The sequence below is a fragment of the Tachyglossus aculeatus genome, chromosome 22 (assembly GCF_015852505.1).
Source record: "Tachyglossus aculeatus isolate mTacAcu1 chromosome 22, mTacAcu1.pri, whole genome shotgun sequence".
In the NCBI taxonomy this organism is placed as follows: domain Eukaryota; kingdom Metazoa; phylum Chordata; class Mammalia; order Monotremata; family Tachyglossidae; genus Tachyglossus; species Tachyglossus aculeatus.
In genome coordinates, this window is record NC_052087.1 from 30,809,735 (window position 1) to 30,829,605 (window position 19,871).

Consider the following 19,871-nt stretch of genomic DNA (forward strand, 5'->3'; position numbering starts at 1 on the left):
AGGGAGAGGCAGGAGGATGGGAGATCAGAAAGGAGGCTGATGTAGTAATCCAGTCGGGATAGGATGAGAGATTGAACCAGCAAGGTACTGATTTGGATGGAGAGAAAAGGACGGATCTTGGCGATGTTGTGGAGGTGAGACTGGCAGGTTTTGGTGATGTATGGGGCGAATGAGAGTGCAGAGTCAAGGATGACACCATGGTTGTGATCTTGTGAGATGGGAAGGATGGTAGTGCCATCCACAGTGATGGGAAAGTCAGGGAGAGGACAGGGTTTGGGAGGGAAGATTAGGAGCTCAGTCTTGGACATGGTGAGTTTTAGATAATAATGCTGGCATTTGTTAAACACTTACTATGTGCAAAGCACTGTTCTAAGCACTGAGGAGGATACAAGGGGATCAGGTTGTCCCACGTAGGGCTCACAGTCTTAATCCCCATTTTACAGATGAGGGAACTGAGGCACAGAGAAGTTAAGTGACTTGCCCAAAGTCACACAGCTGACAAGAGGCAGAGCCAGGTTTAGAACCCATGACCTCTGATTCCCAAGCCTGTGCTCTTTCCACTGAGCCAGGCAGGGAGACATCCAGATGGAGATGTCCTGAAGGCAAGAGGAGATACAAGCCTGGAGAGAGGGAGGGAGAACAGGGGTGGAGATGTGGATTTGGGTGTCGTCAGTGTAGAGATGATAGTTGAAGCCATGGGAGTGAATGAGTTCACCAAGGGAGTGAGTATAGATGGAGAACAGAAGGGGACCAAGAACCGACCCTTGAGGAATTTATTGAGTATTGAGGAATTTATTTATTGAGTATGCAGAGCACTATACTAAGCACTTGGGAGAGTACGATCCAACAGAGTTAGTAGACACAATCCCTTCCCACAATAAGTTTAGTCTAGAGAGTGCTGCTCATAAAACCTTGTCTTGTTTTATGAGGTCGAGTCATCTCCAACCCATAGCGACACCATGAGCGCATCTCTTCCAGAACACCCCACCTCCAACAGCAATCATTCTGGTAGTGTATCCATGGAGTTATCTTGGTGAAATTGAGGAAGGGGTTTACCATTGCCTCCTTCTGCACAATAAACTTGAGTCTCCGCCCTCGACTCTCTCCCATGCCACTGCTGCCCAGCACCGGTGAGTTTTGACTTGTAGCAGATTGCCTTCCACTAGCTAGCCACTGTCCAAACTAGGAATAGAATGGAATGGACAGGCCTCTGCTTGACTCTCTCTCCCATAGTCAAGACTGGTAGAGCACTGGAAACTCTCAGAGATTGGTCCTAAAGGAAAGTGAATAGTCCTTTCTCTCCGTGTACTTTTCCAAGCCCTTAGCACAGTGTTTTGCACCCAGTAAGTACTCAATAAATAGCATTGATCGATGGATGGATGAATGAAAGTTGGTTAAGGAAGAGGGTTTCAGTGTAAAGTTGCGGATTTCCTTCACTTTGAGTCCCAAATGGACTAAAGCCGACAAATACATAGGGCCAGTTAAGTTCAAGAGCAATAATTAAGAGATATATTTCAAAGAGGAACAATAAGGAATTCTGAATATGAAACTTCCTAGAAAATTCACTCAAGACAGTTCGAGTTGTAAGAAGAACACAAAGTCTGTACCTCTTTTTGGTTGATGTCTTCAAAAAATTATACTGTAAGATTGTTGTGGGTAGGGAATGTGTCTGCCAACTCTGCAGTATTATACTCTCCAAAGTACTTTATAAAAGTGCTCAGCACATAATAAGCACTTGATAAATTCATTCAATCGTATTTATTGAGTGCTTACTGTGTGTAGAGCACTGTACTAAGCGCTTGATCCCATTAATGATGATAATATTCAATCAATCTTACTGTGTGCTTACTGTTTGCAGGGCACTGTACTAAGTGATTGAGAGACTACAACCCAACAGTATAACAGACACAATCTCTGCCCATAATGAGCTTACAGTCTAGAGGGGAGAAAGACATAAATGTAAGTAAATGATGGTGATTTTCTCTGGAAATGATTCAAATTCATCACATTTAAGAACATTACTGTGATCTGAAAGATCTAGGTAAATGAGAAAGGATGATTCCTGAAGTGGTATTTTAATCCAAGAGGAAGAACTGGGAGAGGTTGGATAGTGGAAGATACAAGATTCTGGCATATGGAACTGGTTATCATCACTGTTCCCTCAAATGAGGGGAAGGTGAACAGAAAGACTACTCAGCTAGCTTAATTTGTTCAAAAGTGTGGCCACCTATGAGAAAGAAGCAGCAGCAGATCTGTCTGCTATAGACCACTTAAAGTGACTTTCAGAACAGAGGCTTTGGGAAGATGAAGAACCTGAGTCTGAAATGAAAACACCACCAGGTCTCAGGGATAGCAAATTCCTCAGTGCTACAGAGGACAATTTCTACATATGCACGATGGGGTAGAGATGACTTGTTTTGCGTGCAAAGCTACCTTCAGCGTGACTAGTTTGGGACAGACAAGACTTATGTTTCTTAATCTGTCCCGGGTACACTCATAGCAGCAGAATTTCTTCTTGGGCAGACTCAGTTTGGAGATTTTCTACTCTCGTTACCCAGTTGCCTCCTGAGGAGGTCTTGTGACAGGGTTCAGAACCCACCAAGCTGGAAGCTGGGGGAGGAGAGTTGCACAAAAAGTCAGCTGGTTGATGTACCACAAGAATTAATTATTTTCTTAGAAATTGACTCAATTCTATCTCATTAAAGGAACACCACTGGGGCCTGAAGAACAGAGTATACCTCATAAAACAGAGATCACCACTGCCATTTCTCACAGAGGGATCTTGTCACTTTTGGTACGGAATAGACCTGCCCTAGGTGGTCATTTGAAAAAACAGCTCATCAAAGAACAGGTTAAATTATTTCCTGTTGCAGGATGACTTCCCTAAGCCATGATCAATCAATCAATCGTTTGTATTTATCGAGCACTTACTATGTGCAGAATACTGTATTAAGACTTTGGGAGAGTACAGTATAATAGAGATGTTCTCGGCCCACAATAAGCTTACGGTCTTCAGTCATTATTGACATGCGTTACTCACCCAAAGAAGTATCTCACAGGTCTATAAGCCTTTGACCACTGGATCTAAAATCATAATCATAATCATAATCACAATGATGATGGTATTTGTTAAGTGCTCTCTGTGTGCCAAGCACTGTTCTAAACCCTGGGGTAGATACAAGCCAAGCAGGTTAATCCCCATTTTGCAGATGAGGTAATTGAGGCACAGAGAAGTTAAGTGGCTTGCCCAAGCCACACAGCAGACAAGTGGGAGAGCCAGGATTAGAACCCACATTCTCTGACTCCCAAATCCGTGCTCTTTCCACCAAGCCAAAGCAGCCATATATCCCCTAGGCACCTCAATCAATCAATTAACTGCTGCAGCGTGGCTCAATGGAAAGAGCCCGGGCTTTGGAGACAGAGGTTGTGGGTTCAAATCCTAGCTCTGCCAATTGTCAGCTGTGTCACTTTGGGCAAGTCACTTCACTTCTCTGGGCCTCAGTTCCCTCATCTGTAAAAAGGGGATTAAGACTGTGAGCCCTACGTGGAACAACCTGATCACCTTGTAACCTCCCCAGCGCTTAGAACAGTGCTTTGCACATAGTAAGCTCTTAATAAATGCCATTATTATTATTATTATTATCATTCATTGTTTGCTTAATCTATGCAGGGCAGTGCACTAAGCACTTGAAATGGTACAATAACAATCCACGATATTTAATTACTATACTAAGCACCTGCTTGGCACATAGTAAGCACTTAACAAATACTATTATTATTATTATTAGGAAATTTACTTACTATACTAAATACTTAGGAATGTGCAGTACAATAGAATAGGTAGAAGTGAGCCCTGCCCACGAGCAGCTTACAGTCTAGTGGTGGAGACAGACGTTAAAATAAATTACAGATGGGTGAAATTGCAGAGTATAAGGCTATGGATGTAAGTGCTGAGGAGCTAAGAGTTGAGTGAATATCAAGGGCTTGAGGGGCACAGATCCAAGTGTGTAGGTGATGTAGGAGGGAGGGCAATTAGGGGAAATGAGGACTTAATCAGGGAAGATCTCTTAGAGTTGGTAGATACCATCCCTGGCCTCGAGGAGCATTCCATCTGCCAAGTGAGGGTCATCGCTCTCCCTTTCCCACAGTTGCAGGATGTGAAACTGGGGCACTTCTGGATCTGTTAGAGATCTGATAGAGAAGCAGTGTGGCCTAGAGAAGCAGCGTGGCTCAGTGGAAAGAGCACGGGCTCTGGAGTCAGAGGTCATGGGTTCAAATCCCGTCTCCACCAACTGTCAGCTGTGTGACTTTGGGCAAGTCACTTCACTTCTCTGTGCCTCAGTTTCTTCATCTGTGAAATGGGGATTAAAACTGTGAGCCCCCCCGTGGGACAACCTGATCACCTTGTAACCTCCCCAGCGCTTAGAACAGTGCTTCGCACATAGTAAGCGCTTAATAAATGCCATTATTATTATTATTAGTGGCAAGAGCACGGGCTTGGGAGTCAGAAGACGTGGGTTCTAATCGTGGCTCCACCACTTGTCTGCTGTGTGACCCTGGGCAAGTCGCTTCACTTCTCTGTGTCTCAGTGACCTCATCTGTAAAATGGGGATTAAGACTGTGAGCCCTATGTGGAACACCCTCATTACCTTGTATCTACCCCAGCACTTAGAACGGTGCTTGGAACATAGTAAGTGCTTAACAAATACAATAATTGTTATTAATATTATTATCTGTTAGCTCATTGCGAAGATTATGGTGTTGGATTAGGAAGGGCCTCATCTTCATTAATGGTATTTGTTTAGTGTTTACTATATGCCAGGTATTGTTCTAAGCATTCGGGATGATACAAGATAATCAGGTTGGGCACAGTCCATGTCCCCCATGGGGTTCACTGTTTTAATCCCTACTTTACAGATGAGGTAACTGAAGCACAAAGAAGTGAAGTGTCTTGCCCAAGGTTACCCAGCACATAAGTGGCAGAGCCAAGGTTAGAACCCAGGTCCTCAGACTCCCAGCACTGTACTATTTCCATTGGGTCCTGCTACTTCTCTCTGAAGAATCAGAGCCTTAAAAACTGTTCCCTTTGCAATGATGTGAGCCCTCTAGATTGTGAGCCTGTTGTTGGGTAGGGACCGTCTCGATATGTTGCCGGCTTGTACTTCCCAAGCACTTAGTACAGTGCTCTGCACACAGTAAGCGCTCAATAAATACGATGGAATGAATGAATGATGTGCTGCATCACTTTTTGCTATTGTTATGATTGTGGTTGTTAATTTATTGTTTTGGCTTCATTCACTGTGTCATTTCTTTCTGTGTGCTGTCACCAGTTCCTTTGCCCTCTTCCTTCTCTTTTAGTCCGCAAGCCCCCTCAGGACAGGGACTGTGTCAAAACACTATCCATTTTCCCAAAGGTTAGTACAATGCTTTGCACAAAAAAAAGCTCAGTGAAAGCAAAAAGTGATGATGGTAATAGCAATAACGATTAATAGAATAACTCAATAATTCAGAGGAAACAGATTTACAGTTTTTAACAATCTAATGCATTTTTTCATCTGTTTACCAGCCATAAATGAAATTCATTGTCCCGTCCCTGAAAGTCAAGTTCCACACCCAAAGGGTAACCTTGGGCAAGGGAATGATGAAAATAAAGAAATCGGGGATTTCAGATGAAAGGTGGAAGAAAATTGCCCTAGAGAAGTCTACTAGCTGAAGTCTCATCGCTTCTATGTGGAACACAGCCTTTAAGCGTCCTTCATGAAACAACCCTTTATGTTCCAGAAAACCGCTCACACTAAATAATCCAATTTCTCTCATTTTACGTCACGGGACCTTTGTTCCATTTCTTTAATCATTCCTGTTGCTCTCCACTAGACCCTTTCCTTGTTTTCCATATTGAATTTAAATTATCGGGCAACAACTGGGCGGAGATATTTATGAGGCCCAATCAATGCTGAGTAGGATGGGAGGATCATATATCATAGATCATTAATCAACAGCACCACAGCATGGATTTATGTTCCACTTTTGTTCTCCCAGTCAATGGCTCAGCATATCTTTCTATCACGGTGAAAATCCAACTCTTTTCACTATTTCTGGTGTAAATTTGTTCCTCATTTGCAGGTAAATCTATTTTTCCTCACACGTTCACTTTCGCCATGTATGACCCAGAGATCAAATACAATGTGACGGAATTCATCCTACTGGGACTCACACAGGATCCACATCTGCAGAAAATCTTCTTCGTCGTGTTTCTAGTGTTTTTTCTTTTCACCGTGGGGGGAAATCTGTTCATTGTGATAACCATTACCTTCAGTCACACTCTTTCCGCTCCAATGTACTTCTTTCTCACTTACCTGGCCTTTATAGATGCCTGCTACACCTGTGTCACCACCCCTAAAATGATCGTGGACTTGCTCTACAGGAGGAGAATCATATCCTTCAACGATTGCATGGCCCAGCTCTACTTAGCCCATTTCTTGGGTGGCTCGGAAATCATTCTCCTTGTAGTGATGGCCTATGACCGCTACGTAGCCATCTGTAAGCCACTGCATTACATGACCACCATGAGCCGGCGTGTGTGCCGCTTGTTGGTGGGAGTGGTGTGGATGGGTGGTTTACTCCATGCAACAGTGCAGATTCTCTTTATGTTCCATCTCCCCTTCTGTGGACCCAATGTCATCGACCACTTCATGTGTGACTTGTTCCCTTTGCTGAAACTCGCCTGCGCCAACACCTATGTCCTGGGCCTCGTGGTGGCGGCTAACAGTGGGGTGATGTGCATGTTAATCTTAACCATGTTGCTTGTCTCATATATCATCATACTGAGCTCCCTGAAAACTCGAAGTTTGGAGGGGAGACGCAAAGCTCTGTCCACCTGTGGCTCCCACTTCACTGTTGTGACCTTATTCTTTGTCCCCTGTATCTTCACATACACTCGGCCTGTGTCCACCTTAGCTGCAGATAAACTAGTGACAGTATTCTTTGCTATCATCACTCCCATGTTAAATCCCGTAATCTACACTGTAAGAAATACAGAGGTGAAAAATGCCATAAGGAATTTATGGAACCGAAGAACGGTTATGGCTGCACGATAAATAGCTCGGAAAGGAATGATTTTGTTAATGTAGAGGGAAAAAGAGAGAACAGAGAATTGTCATGAATTTTTTTCCTGAAGAATGAACAATATGACTTTCTTCTCCATCCAAACTGCTACCACGTTAATAAACTCATTCATCCTATCCTGCCTGTATTACTGCATCAGCCTCCTTGCTTACCTCCCAGCCTGCTGTCTCTCCCCTCTCCTGCCCATATTTCATTCTGCTGCCCAGATCATTTTTCTATAAAAACGTTCAGGACATGTCACCCCACTCCTTAAAAAACTCCAGTGATTGCCATCCACCTCTACATCAAACAAAAATGCCTCACCATTGGTTCTACAGCACTCAATCACCTTGCTTCCTCCTGACTCATCTCACTACTCTCCTATTGCAGTCTAGCCCACATTCCGTTCCTCTAATGCTAAACTTCTCACTGTACCTCGATCTTGCCTGTCTCACCACCAACCAGTTGCCTAAGTCCTGCCTCTGGCCTGGAATGCCCTCCTTCCTCAAAGCTGACAGACAATTACTCTCCCCCTTTTCACAATGTTATTGGAGGCACATCTCCTCCAAGAGGCCTTCCCTCTTGAGAAACAGCATGGCTTAGTGGGAAGCAGTGTGGCTTAGTGGCGAGAGCACAGGCTTAGGAGTCAGAGGTCATGGGTTCTAATTCTGACTCCGCCATTTATCAGCTGTGTGACTTTGGGCAAGTCACTTAACTTCTCTGTGCTTCAGTTATCTCATCTGTAAAATGGGGATTAAGACTGTGAGCCCCACATGGGACAACCTGACCCCACTGCTTAAACACTGCTTGGCACATAGTAAGCGCTTAACAAATACATTATTATTATCATTATTATTATTCCCTGATTAAACCCTTCCTTTCCCTTCTCCCACTACCTTCTGCATTGCCCTGACTTGCTCCTTTCGTACATTTCTATAATGTATTTCTTTATATGAATGTCTGTTTCCCTGCCTCTAAACTGTAAACTCTTAGTGGGCAGGGAATGTGTCTGTTTAGTGTTGGATAGGATTGTACTCTCCCAAGCAAACTCTGCACACAGTAAATAAATTTTATTGAATGAATGAACAAAGAGATTCTGTATGAGGAAGTGGAATATGCATGTGAATTCCTTTTAATTAATTTTTAGTGTCTATACCCCACTGATTCCGCTAACATTTGGTAAACTGTACATTCATTTTCTCTGTTGAATAATAGAAGCAGGTATTATATTAGTGGAAAGCTCAGATTGATTACCTGTTTTTCTGAGGATCTGGTACCTTTCCTTGTTGTGTTAGTGGGAAAGGAACTAAGAAATACTTCCTTGACTGGAAAGAAGAGAAGAACATCTGTTATCCTCCTAATTTAATGTAGAGTGGAAATAGAAGTTGTGAGAAATTGAAGGGGCATTAAGTTAAGTTGTCCTGAAAATTGGACCACATGACATGAAGACCAGTGAATATTGGTCTCGGTCCAGTGATTGAAGCAACATGTGATTTCTGCAATTATGGGTGTAATAGAACTGAGCAGTCAACTCAGAAGAGTTCTTTCTAGATGATTAGACAGATTGTGTTGTGTCAACCTGTTCTTGTTCCAATCTTTAGGGATTTAGCAAGATTCGCATGAGTACCAAGAAGCAGCATAGTCTACTGGAAGGAGTGCGGGACTGCGATTCAAAGTACCTGGGTTGTAATCCCAGTCTACCAGCTGCTTGCTGTGTGACCTTGGAAAAGTCACTTAACTTCTCTTCACTTTAGTTTCCTCATTTTAAAAATAGGGATTAACTACCAATTGTCCTCCCATTTAGATTGCAAAACCTGTGTGCATCAGGTACTGTGTCTGACATGGTTACTGTTATTATTATCATTATTAGTAATATCACAACATGATATAATATATTATATTAGCATATAATATTATATAATGATATTGTTGTATCATAATGTAGTATATACTTTTATATTGGGATAACAATAATGATAATAATTATAACCCATAGAACTGTGCATTGCATATAGGTCCAGAGCGGACCCAGGATTATCTTGGTCCAGGAAATCATGCTTTACATCAAGAATGAGTTCTCCAACTAGAATAGAAAACTCATCAAATTAATGGGGAATTCCTTAGGTGGAACAATCACTTTATTGCTTTAATTCTGCCTTTGCCCATTGTTCCTGGAGGTGAGGAACTGCTGCTTATTTCATGAGAGGTAATTTATTTGAAGTCAATTATTATGTCACCCCTCACCCTGCTTTCTTAAGTCCATCCTAGTGCCTTTAAACTTTCTTCCTAAATCCTGTAACCCTACCCAGGCCATGCTTCTCAGCCGATTCTGGAATTTCTCTTCTAATGCTGTGGATTTTCTAACTGCACCCTGTATTCCGATGAGGGGCCTGGGCATTCCTTCATGCTCTCTGTGTAATCACTTCCCTATTTATTTATGGTACTTGTAAAACATGAGCTTTGATGATAAAAAGCCCAAGTTATGTTAAAAATCACACTCCATATTCAAGAGTAATGTATTAACCTCCTGGTGGCCCCAGGCTAGCTGTAAAGTGGTGGCCCTGGTCTGGGGCTGGTGGTTAAAGAGATTGGACTACCTGCTACCCATAACCCAGTGAACTATCCCACTCTCCAGACTGAGCCCAAGAGTTCCTTCTGCTTCTGCACATGACTGCGTCCCAAAGAACCTGGCCTACTGGAAAGAGCAGGGTTCGGAGAGTCAGAGGGGACCTCGATTTTAATCCTGGCTCTTCCACTTGTCCTCTGTGTGACCCAGGGCACGTCACCTAACTTCTCTGTGTCTCAGTTGCCTCATCTGTAAAATGGGGATTCAATAGCCACTCTGTTTTCCCCCTTACACTGGGAGCCTCAAGTTGCACAGGGAGGGTGTCTGACCTGAATATTTTGAATCTACCCCAGCATTTAGTACAATCCTTGACATATAGTAAGCACTTAACAAATGCACCATCATTATTATTATTCACAACCACCTGTAGAACTACCTCACACACCTTCAATTTTCCATATCCTCATACTTAAAACTAGCTCACATACATATCCACTTTTCCTTCTTCCTTCTATCTGAAAATTATTTTAGTAATTCTATCCCCAACCAGACTGTAAACACTTTGAGGACTGGTTCATATCTACTAACCTAATTGTACATTCCCCAAAGTTTATTACAATAACTACTGCTTATTGATAGAGTTATCAGGCCTGCTCAGAAGAGGGGACAATCTAAAGACGGAAACTATTGGAGAAGCCCATTCCGGTGTTTTATAACCGATATTCAAAATGTTCTTTCTTGAGTCTGACCACAATTTTTCATGCTTTCCTTGCTCTCATTCAGCAGTTAATGAGCTTGCGGAACAATTGACCACAATCCTTTCTTCAAGAACTCTTGAAGGCATAATTGTGATCCTCTAGCCTTTTCTTCTCCAGGCTCAAAACACTCAATTCCTTTGACCCTTTCTCTTATGACCTATTTTCTCACCTTAAAATATTTTGCAATTCTGAAAATTTTTTGAGATAGAAAGTACATATCAAAGGCATCACTGAATTGACTAATGTGAAAGGGTTCCCAAAGCCTTTTCTGTACAGTATTGGCAAAGCAAAAACCTAGTACTTTGAGGTAGGAAACCTAAATAGGGGATTTTGGAGTAATTGAGGAAGTCTCAACTTCAGTGACAATCTTTGTTTTGCCAATGTAGTGATAATCTTGGTTTTGCAACTATATGTGGAAATGGAGAATCTGGGTGTTCACTGTTCTGGGTGTTCACTGGCAGGAATGAGCAGCATTCAGCACATAAAAAGCACTTGACAAATGCCACTATTATTATTATTAGGAGATTTGAGGGAGAATGGAATTTTGGGGGACTTATGGTCCCATCTAAAATATACGCCCGTAGCAAGACAGCTCCTGTTTGTGGCTGGTCACATAAGACTATTTTTGTTTCCAGGAGAGCAATCAATCAATCAATCAATTGTATTTATTGTGTACTGTACTAATATCTTTGGAGAGTACAATATAACAGACTTGGTAGACAGGTTTATCACCCACAGCTTAAGAAATTCTTGTTCTTACCTCTCATTCATTCATTCATTCATTCATTCCTTCATTCATTCAATCGTATTTATTGAGCGCTTACTGTGTGCAGAGCACTGTACTAAGCAGTTGGGAAGTACAAGTTGGCAACATCTAGAGACGGTCCCTACCCAACAGTGGGCTCACAGTCTAGAAGGGGGAGACAGACAACAAAACAAAATATATTAACAAACTAAAATAAATAGAATAGTAAATATGTACAAGTAATATAAATAGAGTAATAAACCTGTACAAACATATATACAGGTGCCAGAGAGTCACAAGGTTGGGGGGAAGGGAGACCCTGGCGGGAGGGGGGGGGGGGGAAGTCCCCAGGGAGTCACAAGGTGGGGGGGAACGGAGACCCTTTGGGGGGAGGGCAGGGAGTCACTGGACCGGGATCCCCAGGGAGTCACAAGGTGGGAGGGACTGGAGTCACTGGGCGGTGGGGGAACCCCAGGGAGTCACAAGGTGGGGGGGAAGGGAGACCCTGGTGAGGGGGGGGAATCCCCAGGGAGTCACAAGGTGAGGGGGTGGGGATCCCCAGGGAATCACAGGTGGGGGGGAAGGGAATCCGGGGGGGTGGGAAATCCCCAGGGAGTCACAAGATGGGAGGGATGGGAGTCACTGGGTAGGGGGGGATCCCCAGGGAGTCACAATATGGGGGGAAGGGAGTTACTGGGTGGGAGGATTCCCAGTGAGCCACAAGGTGGGGGGAATGGAGTCACTGGGCTGGGGGGAGGATCCCCAGGGAGTCACAAGGTGGGGGAAGGGAGTCCCGGGGGAGGGGGTATCCCCAGGGAGTCACAAGATGGGAGGGAAGGGAGTCACTGGGCGGAGGGGTGGGGGGAATCCCCAGGGAGTCACATAGTGGGGGGAATGGAGTCACTGGGCAGGGGTGGGGGGATATCCCGTGGCTCAGTGGACAGAGCACGGGCTCTGGAGTCAGGGGTCATGGGTTCGAATCCTTGCTCTACCAATTGTCAGCTGTGTGACTTTGGGCAAGTCACTTAACTTCTCTGTGCCTCAGTTCCCTCATCTGAAAAATGGGGATTAAGACTGTGAGCCCCCCCGTGGGACAACCTGATCTCCTTGCAACCTCTCCAGCGCTTAGAACAGTGCTTTGCACATAGTAAGCGCTTAATAAATGCCATTATTATTATTATTATCCCCAGGGAGTCACAAGGTGGGGGGGAAGAGAGACCCTGGAGGGGGGGGATCCCCAGGGAGTCACAAGGTTGGGGGGGAAGGGAGATCTTGGGGAGGGGGAGGGCAGGGAGTCACTGGACGGGGATCCCCAGGGAGTCACAATTTGGGGTGGGGGGCCGCAGGGAGTCCCCGCCGGGGCCCCAGACCCACCCCCATCCCGCCACCATGCTGGGCGCACGCCGGCCGGCCTCTCAGTAATACCCAGCGCTTAGTATAGTGCTTTGCACATAGTAAGCGCTTAATAAATGCCATCATTATTATTTATTATTATTAATATTTCTAGACTGTAAGCCCACTGTTGGGTAGGGACCGTCTCTATATGTTGCCAACTTGGACTTCCCAAGCGCTTAGTACAGTGCTCTGCACACAGTAAGTGCTCAATAAATGCGATTGAATGAATTATTATTTATTATTATTAATACTTCTAGACTGTGAGCCCGCTGTTGGGTAGGGGCCGTCTCTATATGTTGCCAACTTGGACTTCCCAAGCGCTTAGTACAGTGCTCTGCACACCGTAAGCGCTCAATAAATGCGATTGAACGAATTATTATTTATTATTATTAATACTTCTAGACTGTGAGCCCGCTGTTGGGTACAGACTGTCTCTATATGTTGCCAACTTGGACTTCCCAAGCGCTTAGTACAGTGCTCTGCACACAGTAAGCGCTCAATAAATACGATGGAACGAATGAATGAATGAATGAATGAATAATACCATCTCATTGTGTTCCAGGTTATGCATCTCCACTTGGCTGAAGCAAATTCAGCAGCAAACAGAGCCTTAGAGTTAATAACAACATGGGTCTGAAAATTCCTAGGCATATAGAGAAGCAGCGTGGCTCAGTGGAAGGAGTACATGCTTGGGAGTCAGAGGTCATGGGTTCTAATTCTGGCTCCGCCACTTGTCTGCTGTATGACTTTGGGCAAGTCACTTCACTTCTCTGTGCCTCAGTTACCTCATCTGGAAAATGGGGATTAAGACTGTGAGTCCCACGTGGCACAATCTGATTACCTTGTATCTACCCCAATGCTTAGACTAGTGCTGCACACATAGTAAGCACTTAAAAAATGCCATCATTATTATTATATGGCAAGTGCTTAACAAATACCACCATTATTATTATTACTATTATTGTTGGGGATAGATTCATGTAAGGGGCCTTGAACTCTGCTGAGAAAGAGCTATCTAGGGGAAGCAGCATGGTTCACTGGAAAGAGCCCGGGGTTTGGAGTCAGAGGTCGTGGGTTCAAATCCCAGCTCCGCCAATTGTCAGCTGTGTGACTTTGTGCAAGTCACTTAACTTCTCTGGGCCTCAGTTACCTCATCTGTAAAATGGGGATTAAAACTGTAAGTCCCCCATGGGGCAACCTGATCACCTTGTAACCTCCCCAGCGCTTAGAACAGTGCTGTGCACAAAGTAAGCGCTTAACAAATACCATCATTATTATTATTATCTCTCAGCCTGATTGGTTTAACCCTGAGTGGAATTTAAAAATCAGTTTCAGCCAATTAACCACTTCAAGAATTCCCACTCTTCCCTTTTCTAAGCCTCCTAAGAAGCAGCATGGTGTAGTGGATAGAGCATGGACCTAGGAATCAGAAGGTCATGGATTCTAACCCTGGCTCTGCCACATATCTGCTGTGTGACCTTGGACAAGCCACTTAACTTCTCTGGGTCTCAGGCACCTCATTTGTAAATAATGGGGATTAAGAGTTTGAGCCCAATGTGGGACAGGGACTGTGTCTAACTTGTACTACTCCAGTGCTTAGAAAAGTGCTTAGCATGTAGTAAGCACTTAACAAGTACTTTAATTATTGTTATTAATTACCATTATTAAGCCTTGAAAGGATCTTGAGGGGTAAGTTGAAATTCATTTGCAATTTGTAACATATTCTAATGGTGGTTTGAGTTGTCCTCTGGGGTAGTATTTTTGCTATAATTTTCATTTGTCCAATTAGAGACCACTTTCTGAAGTGATTTATGAATTCATATGGAACAGTGAGCTTGAAAAATTTGTAGTTTGAGCCAATTTATCAGTGTCGGTCCATTGCAGAGAACTTTCCCTGTGAAAGAAACAAACAACGGTGTCCAATCCTATTCACAAGGCATAATAGAAATAGTTACTGAATTTGGACAAAAGTACTGAAAAGTGGGCTAATTGGTCAGGGACATTAAAGTATCTCAGGTCCTTGAGCAAAGTTGAAAAGCTCCATTACTTCTGTGGTAAATCATTCTCTCAGGAGATTTTTAAACCCTTGAGGGACCATATGGTTTCACAAGCTCTTTTGGAATCCATTTTAAATTCTTTTTGATGTCAAAGAGGAAACACTTTTCTCCCTCGGACTATGTTGAAGAGACTTTTCGAAGATGGTTGGGGAACTTTTTCTACCAGAAATGATAGAGAAAGCATCTTCTTCTTCTGAGGTATAAAATTATGCCTCATACTCTATCTCAAAATTCAATTCAGCTTTCGGGATGGATCTATCTCAGTATAGGTCACAAGATTTGGTCAACAGAATTTATAATTTTCTTCCTATGAAGATATCAAAACCCCATTTTGAAGGGAAGTAATTACTCATCTATAAATTGTATAATTCAGAATTTCTATCCTGTGGTAGCTTCATGACTTCCAGAACCAAAGACATTTGCCTTTTGGCAAAGAGATGGAGATGGAAAGTTTCAACCAAACCTCTTCTTGGAAATGTTCAATGTCTGATAACCTAAGAAAGGTGAGTTTTATTCTTTTTCTTTGAAAAATGTTTTAGTTCTTCATTTAGCTCAGTTTATGTAACATCCAGAAATATTTATGGTAGACACATTGAACATGATATATAAAAACAGTCTTGTTTATACTGAGTTTTTACTTATAAGCACAACACATTTTAAATATGGGAATGTGTTTTACCCCTTATCCACGTGACATAGGTAAGCAAGTGTCCAACACAGGTCATTATTGGATCTAACTGCATTCTTAAATTGCATCAGTTCTTGGAACCACAGAACACTATCACAGGTTGACAGGAGTAAGTACATTCATTCATTCAATCGTATATATGAAATATAAAGAGATATAAAGAGTGCTGGATGTTGACATTTAACTCAAGGAAGATGAGGAAGACAAGGGAGCGTTAAGAATAGTCATAACAAGAGTAAAAAGGGAAAACATCGTGATTAGGGAAAAGGTTAAAAAAGACAAAATATTAGCTTTTGTGCGTGATAGCCGACTTGGAAAAATGTTACTCAATTTAGAACTGATGCAGCAGAGACATGAGCTTTGGATTTGGAAAACAGTTTTAAGGAGTTTTTACGTCATTCAGCTAATATGACCTGTTCTTATGTAATGCAGTATAAGAGAAAAAAAATGTTATTCAGAGACTGAAGAAAGTCATTTTAAGTTTCTCTATGTACCTGCAAGTATTCTGGGGATAAAAGATATGAAACACATCTCCTCAGAGATGTGATTATGAATGGCTAGAAAAGAATGGTGAGATAGTAGTAGAATACTTTTCTAAGCTGAAAAAGAGATACGTGATCTGTAAATTATATATTATAAATTATTTATCTAAATGTCTGTCTCCCCCTCAAGACTGTAAGCTCATTATGCGCAGGGAGCATGTCTACTAATTCTGTTGTATTGTACTCTCCTTAGCACTTAGTACAATGTTCTGCACAGAGTAAACAGTCAATAAATACTGAAATTATGATTATAATGGTGGTATTTCTTAAGTGGTTACCATGTGCCAAGCACCATACTAAGCGCTGAGGTGGATACAAGCAAATCAGGTTGGACACAGTCCCTGTCCCTCTTGAGGCTCATAGTCTTAATCCCCATTTTACAGATGGGGTAACTGAGGCCCAGAGAGGTGAAGTGACTTACCCAAGGCCACACAGCAGACATGTGGTGGAGCCAGGAGTAGAACTCATGACCTTATGACTCCCAAGCCCATGCTGTATCCACTAAGCCATGCTACTTACCCTGCTGACGATGATGATGATGATGATGATGACGATGATGATGAAGATGCCACGCTTCACCTCTTCACATCCCCTTGCCTGCGCCAAAGTCCAGACTTAATTTCAGGCATTTATAGTCTCAAATTTACTAAGTGCTTTCAGGAGGGAAGTGGGCACTGTTTTGACACATTTTGTTCAAATTAGAGAAAATGGAATATTTGAGGTACAAATAATAAATGTGTAAAGGAAGTGAGTCACCAGTGCTATGATCCACAGAGATAATCTCAGTTTTTTTCAAATGTAAATAATCATTTAAGCACCAATTTCATTTATGGAATTCCACCAGGTCACATTTAATAGCTACAACATTAATTTTGGCCATGATAGCAGTGATGATGATAATGTTGATGTGAACAGCTGAAATATTAACCTTTTCACTCATCAGAGGAAAAACTACCTTCCATGAGTGAATTCCTTAAAATTATCTGGGAAATTATTTAAGGAGAAAAAAAGAACAAGACCCCGATATGGTATCTTAGACTGATATATTGCCTGGTAGAATAAATGAAGCAAAGAAAAGACAATCTAATTGGAGTTTGTTTGCTGCCTGTTGGCTGGAGACAGCTAACCTTGAGAAATAAAACAAGTTTATTATTTTAACTTGCTACTTCACCTAAATCATTTGTTTGTGGGGAAACCATTTTAAGCTTTCTGTAAAATTCTTATGTGGATTAAAACCCACATAAAATCCAATTCCCAGGGCCACTTTGACACTTCTTTGTGAGGAAGCAAAATTTTTCTGCCTGAAAATTCCTGAATGCCTCGTAATTTTCATTCAAATAATTGCTCTAACATTTCATTTTACAACTCAAATGAACCCTTGAACAGCAAATAAAGGGGTGTAGGTCTTTGTTTTCAGTTTGACAGATGCTAGGATGGGTTTTTAATCCTTAGAGAAATGCCAAAAGTCTGACTCCCAAGGAGATAGATGGAAAAAGAAGTTTTGCCGTAATGGGGCTTGGAGCAGAGTCAATATTTTGTTCTTATCCTTGGCTTCTTAGACCCCGGAATTCCTCTCTTTGCTTCTCCCAGACATCTTCCTTACCTCAACTCTCCAGCAAATTTGAAGATTTTCTCAGAATTCCTTAGTCCTCCAATCCAAGTTGTGCAGAGTAGTGGGCAAAGGGATTCTGCTGATTCAGTTCAATTCAATTCAGTTTTATTTATTGAACACTAAATGTATGCTTGGGAAAGTACATTGCAACAGTAAAGAGATGCATTCCATGCCCACAATGAGCTTACATTTTAGAAGGGGTAACGTGATGTTGGTGATTTGAAATAAGGGGAGTAAGGAGCAAACGCTCCCTCATCCCAATGTGCTTGTTAAAGTCCTTCTTTCTTTCAGTGTGCCTCCATCCACAGTCAAGGAAGAGGAAAAAGAGAGACATAAATCAATAAAGATATAGAGAAAGGAGGGAGGAAAGGAGATAGGGAGGGTTAGAGAGAAGGAGTGTGTGTGTGTGTGTGTGTGTGTGTGTGTGTGTGTGTGTGTATTAATGAGTGTATACAGGTGTATAAAATAACTTGCAATCAAAACTGGACCTGAGAGTGAGTTCCAGGGGAAAATCAAATATCAGGTTGAAATTATTCTAATGAATCAGGCTCCTCCTCCCCCTCCCATCCCCTTACTGTGGGATTTCCTCAAGGTTCAGTTCTTGATCCCCTTCTGTTCTCAATCTACACTCACTCCCTTGGTGACCTCATTCGCTCCCACGGCTTCAACTATCATCTCTACGCTGATGACACCCAAATCTACATCTCTGCCCCTGCTCTCTCCCCCTCCCTCCAGGCTCACATCTCCTCCTGCCTTCAGGACATCGCCATCTGGATGTCTGCCCGCCACCTAAAACTCAACATGTCCAAGACTGAACTCCTTGTCTTCCCTCCCAAACCCTGCCCTCTCCCTGACTTTTCCATCACTGTTGATGGCACTACCATCCTTCCCGTCTCACAAGCCCGATCTTGGTGTCATCCTCGACTCTGCTCTCTCGTTCACCCCTCACATCCAAGCCGTCACCAAAACCTGCCAGTCTCAGCTCCGCAACATTGCCAAGATCTGCCCTTTCCTCTCCATCCAAACCGCTACCCTGCTTGTTCGAGCTTTCATCCTATCCCGTCTGAACTACTGTATCAGCCTCCTCTCCAATCTCCCATCCTCTTCTCTCTCCCCACTTCAATCCATACTTCACGCCGCTGCCCAGATTGTCTTTGTTCAGAAACGCTCTGGGCATGTTACTCCCCTCCTCAAAAATCTCCAGTGGCTACCAATCAACCTATGCATCAGGCAGAAACTCCTCACCCTCAGCTTCAAGGCTGTCCATCACCTCGCGCCCTCCTACCTCACCTCCCTTCTCTCCTTCTACAGCCCAGCCCGCACCCTCCACTCCTCTGCCGCTAATCTTCTCACCGTGCCTCGTTCTCGCCTGTCTCGCCGTCAACCCCCGGCCCATGTCATCCCCCTGGACTGGAATGCCCTCCCTCCCCACATCTGCCAAGCTAGCTCTCTTCCTCCCTTTGAGGCCCTATTGAGAGCTCACCTCCTCCAGGAGGCCTTCCCAGATTGAGCCCCCTCCTTCCTCTCCCCCACTTCCCCCCTCCATCCCTGCCGCCTTACCTCCTTCCCTTCCCCACAGCACCTGTATATGTGTATATATGTCTGTACATATTTATTACTCTATTTATTTATTTATTTATTTATTTTACTTGTACACATCTATTCTATTTATTTTATTTAGTTAATATATTTTGTTTTGTTCTCTGTCTCCCCCTTCTAGACTGTGAGCCCACTGTTGGGTAGGGACCGTTTCTATGTGTTGCCAACTTGTACTTCCCAAGCGCTTAGTACAGTGCTCTGCACATAGTAAGTGCTCAATAAATACGATTGATTGATTGATTGATTGATTGATTGATTGAATCCATCTGTGCCTATACCATTCAAGTGGCAGCTACCATTTTCAGCTGCTAATATTTAGGGCAGCTAGCCAGTACCCTTTTTTATGGTGTTTGTTAGCCTTTGTTGCAGTTAGCCTGTTAAGGGGCCCTGAAGCTGAAGAATCCAGATCATTTTTCCAGGAGATTGGGGCCCAGGCAAGCCTCCTGACTGAGCACAGGATGGATCATGGGCATTACCCACTTCACTTTGCCCCCCGCTTGTCCGGGGGTGGAAGTGCTGCCTCATATCAACCTGGCAGCAGGTGGAGGAACAGGGAAGGCAAGCTGCAAATGTGTTGCTAACAGGGACCTGGAGGTGAGGTTGGGGGTTGGTAAGGTGAGTGGTGCTTTGCTTGTCTGTTGATGCTAATTTAGCATCCAGTTTTCGGTTCGCTCATGAAGAATTCTGGCCAAAAAAGTGACTTTTCTAAAGAAAACCTCCTTTTGGAAATGATGCCTGTTCTAGGAGACGGTTGTCTGTTGCTCTCGAAGAATAGAAGAATAATATTTCTTATAAAAATGAACTC

The 19,871-nt window shown here is 43.2% G+C and overlaps 1 protein-coding gene across 1 annotated transcript; it reads left to right on the top strand.

Moving 5' to 3' along the window:
• Window positions 1-6,158: 6,158 nt before the first annotated feature.
• LOC119943723 (olfactory receptor 140-like) lies at window positions 6,159-7,097 on the top strand. Its single transcript, XM_038764864.1, has one exon. It carries the CDS (start codon window positions 6,159-6,161, stop codon window positions 7,095-7,097), a length of 939 nt encoding a protein of 312 aa, XP_038620792.1.
• Window positions 7,098-19,871: the final 12,774 nt, after the last annotated feature.

What these genes read in the sequence shown, in the direction of transcription:
- LOC119943723 (XM_038764864.1), top strand. Translation starts at nt 6,159, where the DNA reads ATGTATGACCCAGAGATCAAATACAATGTGACGGAATTCATCCTACTG.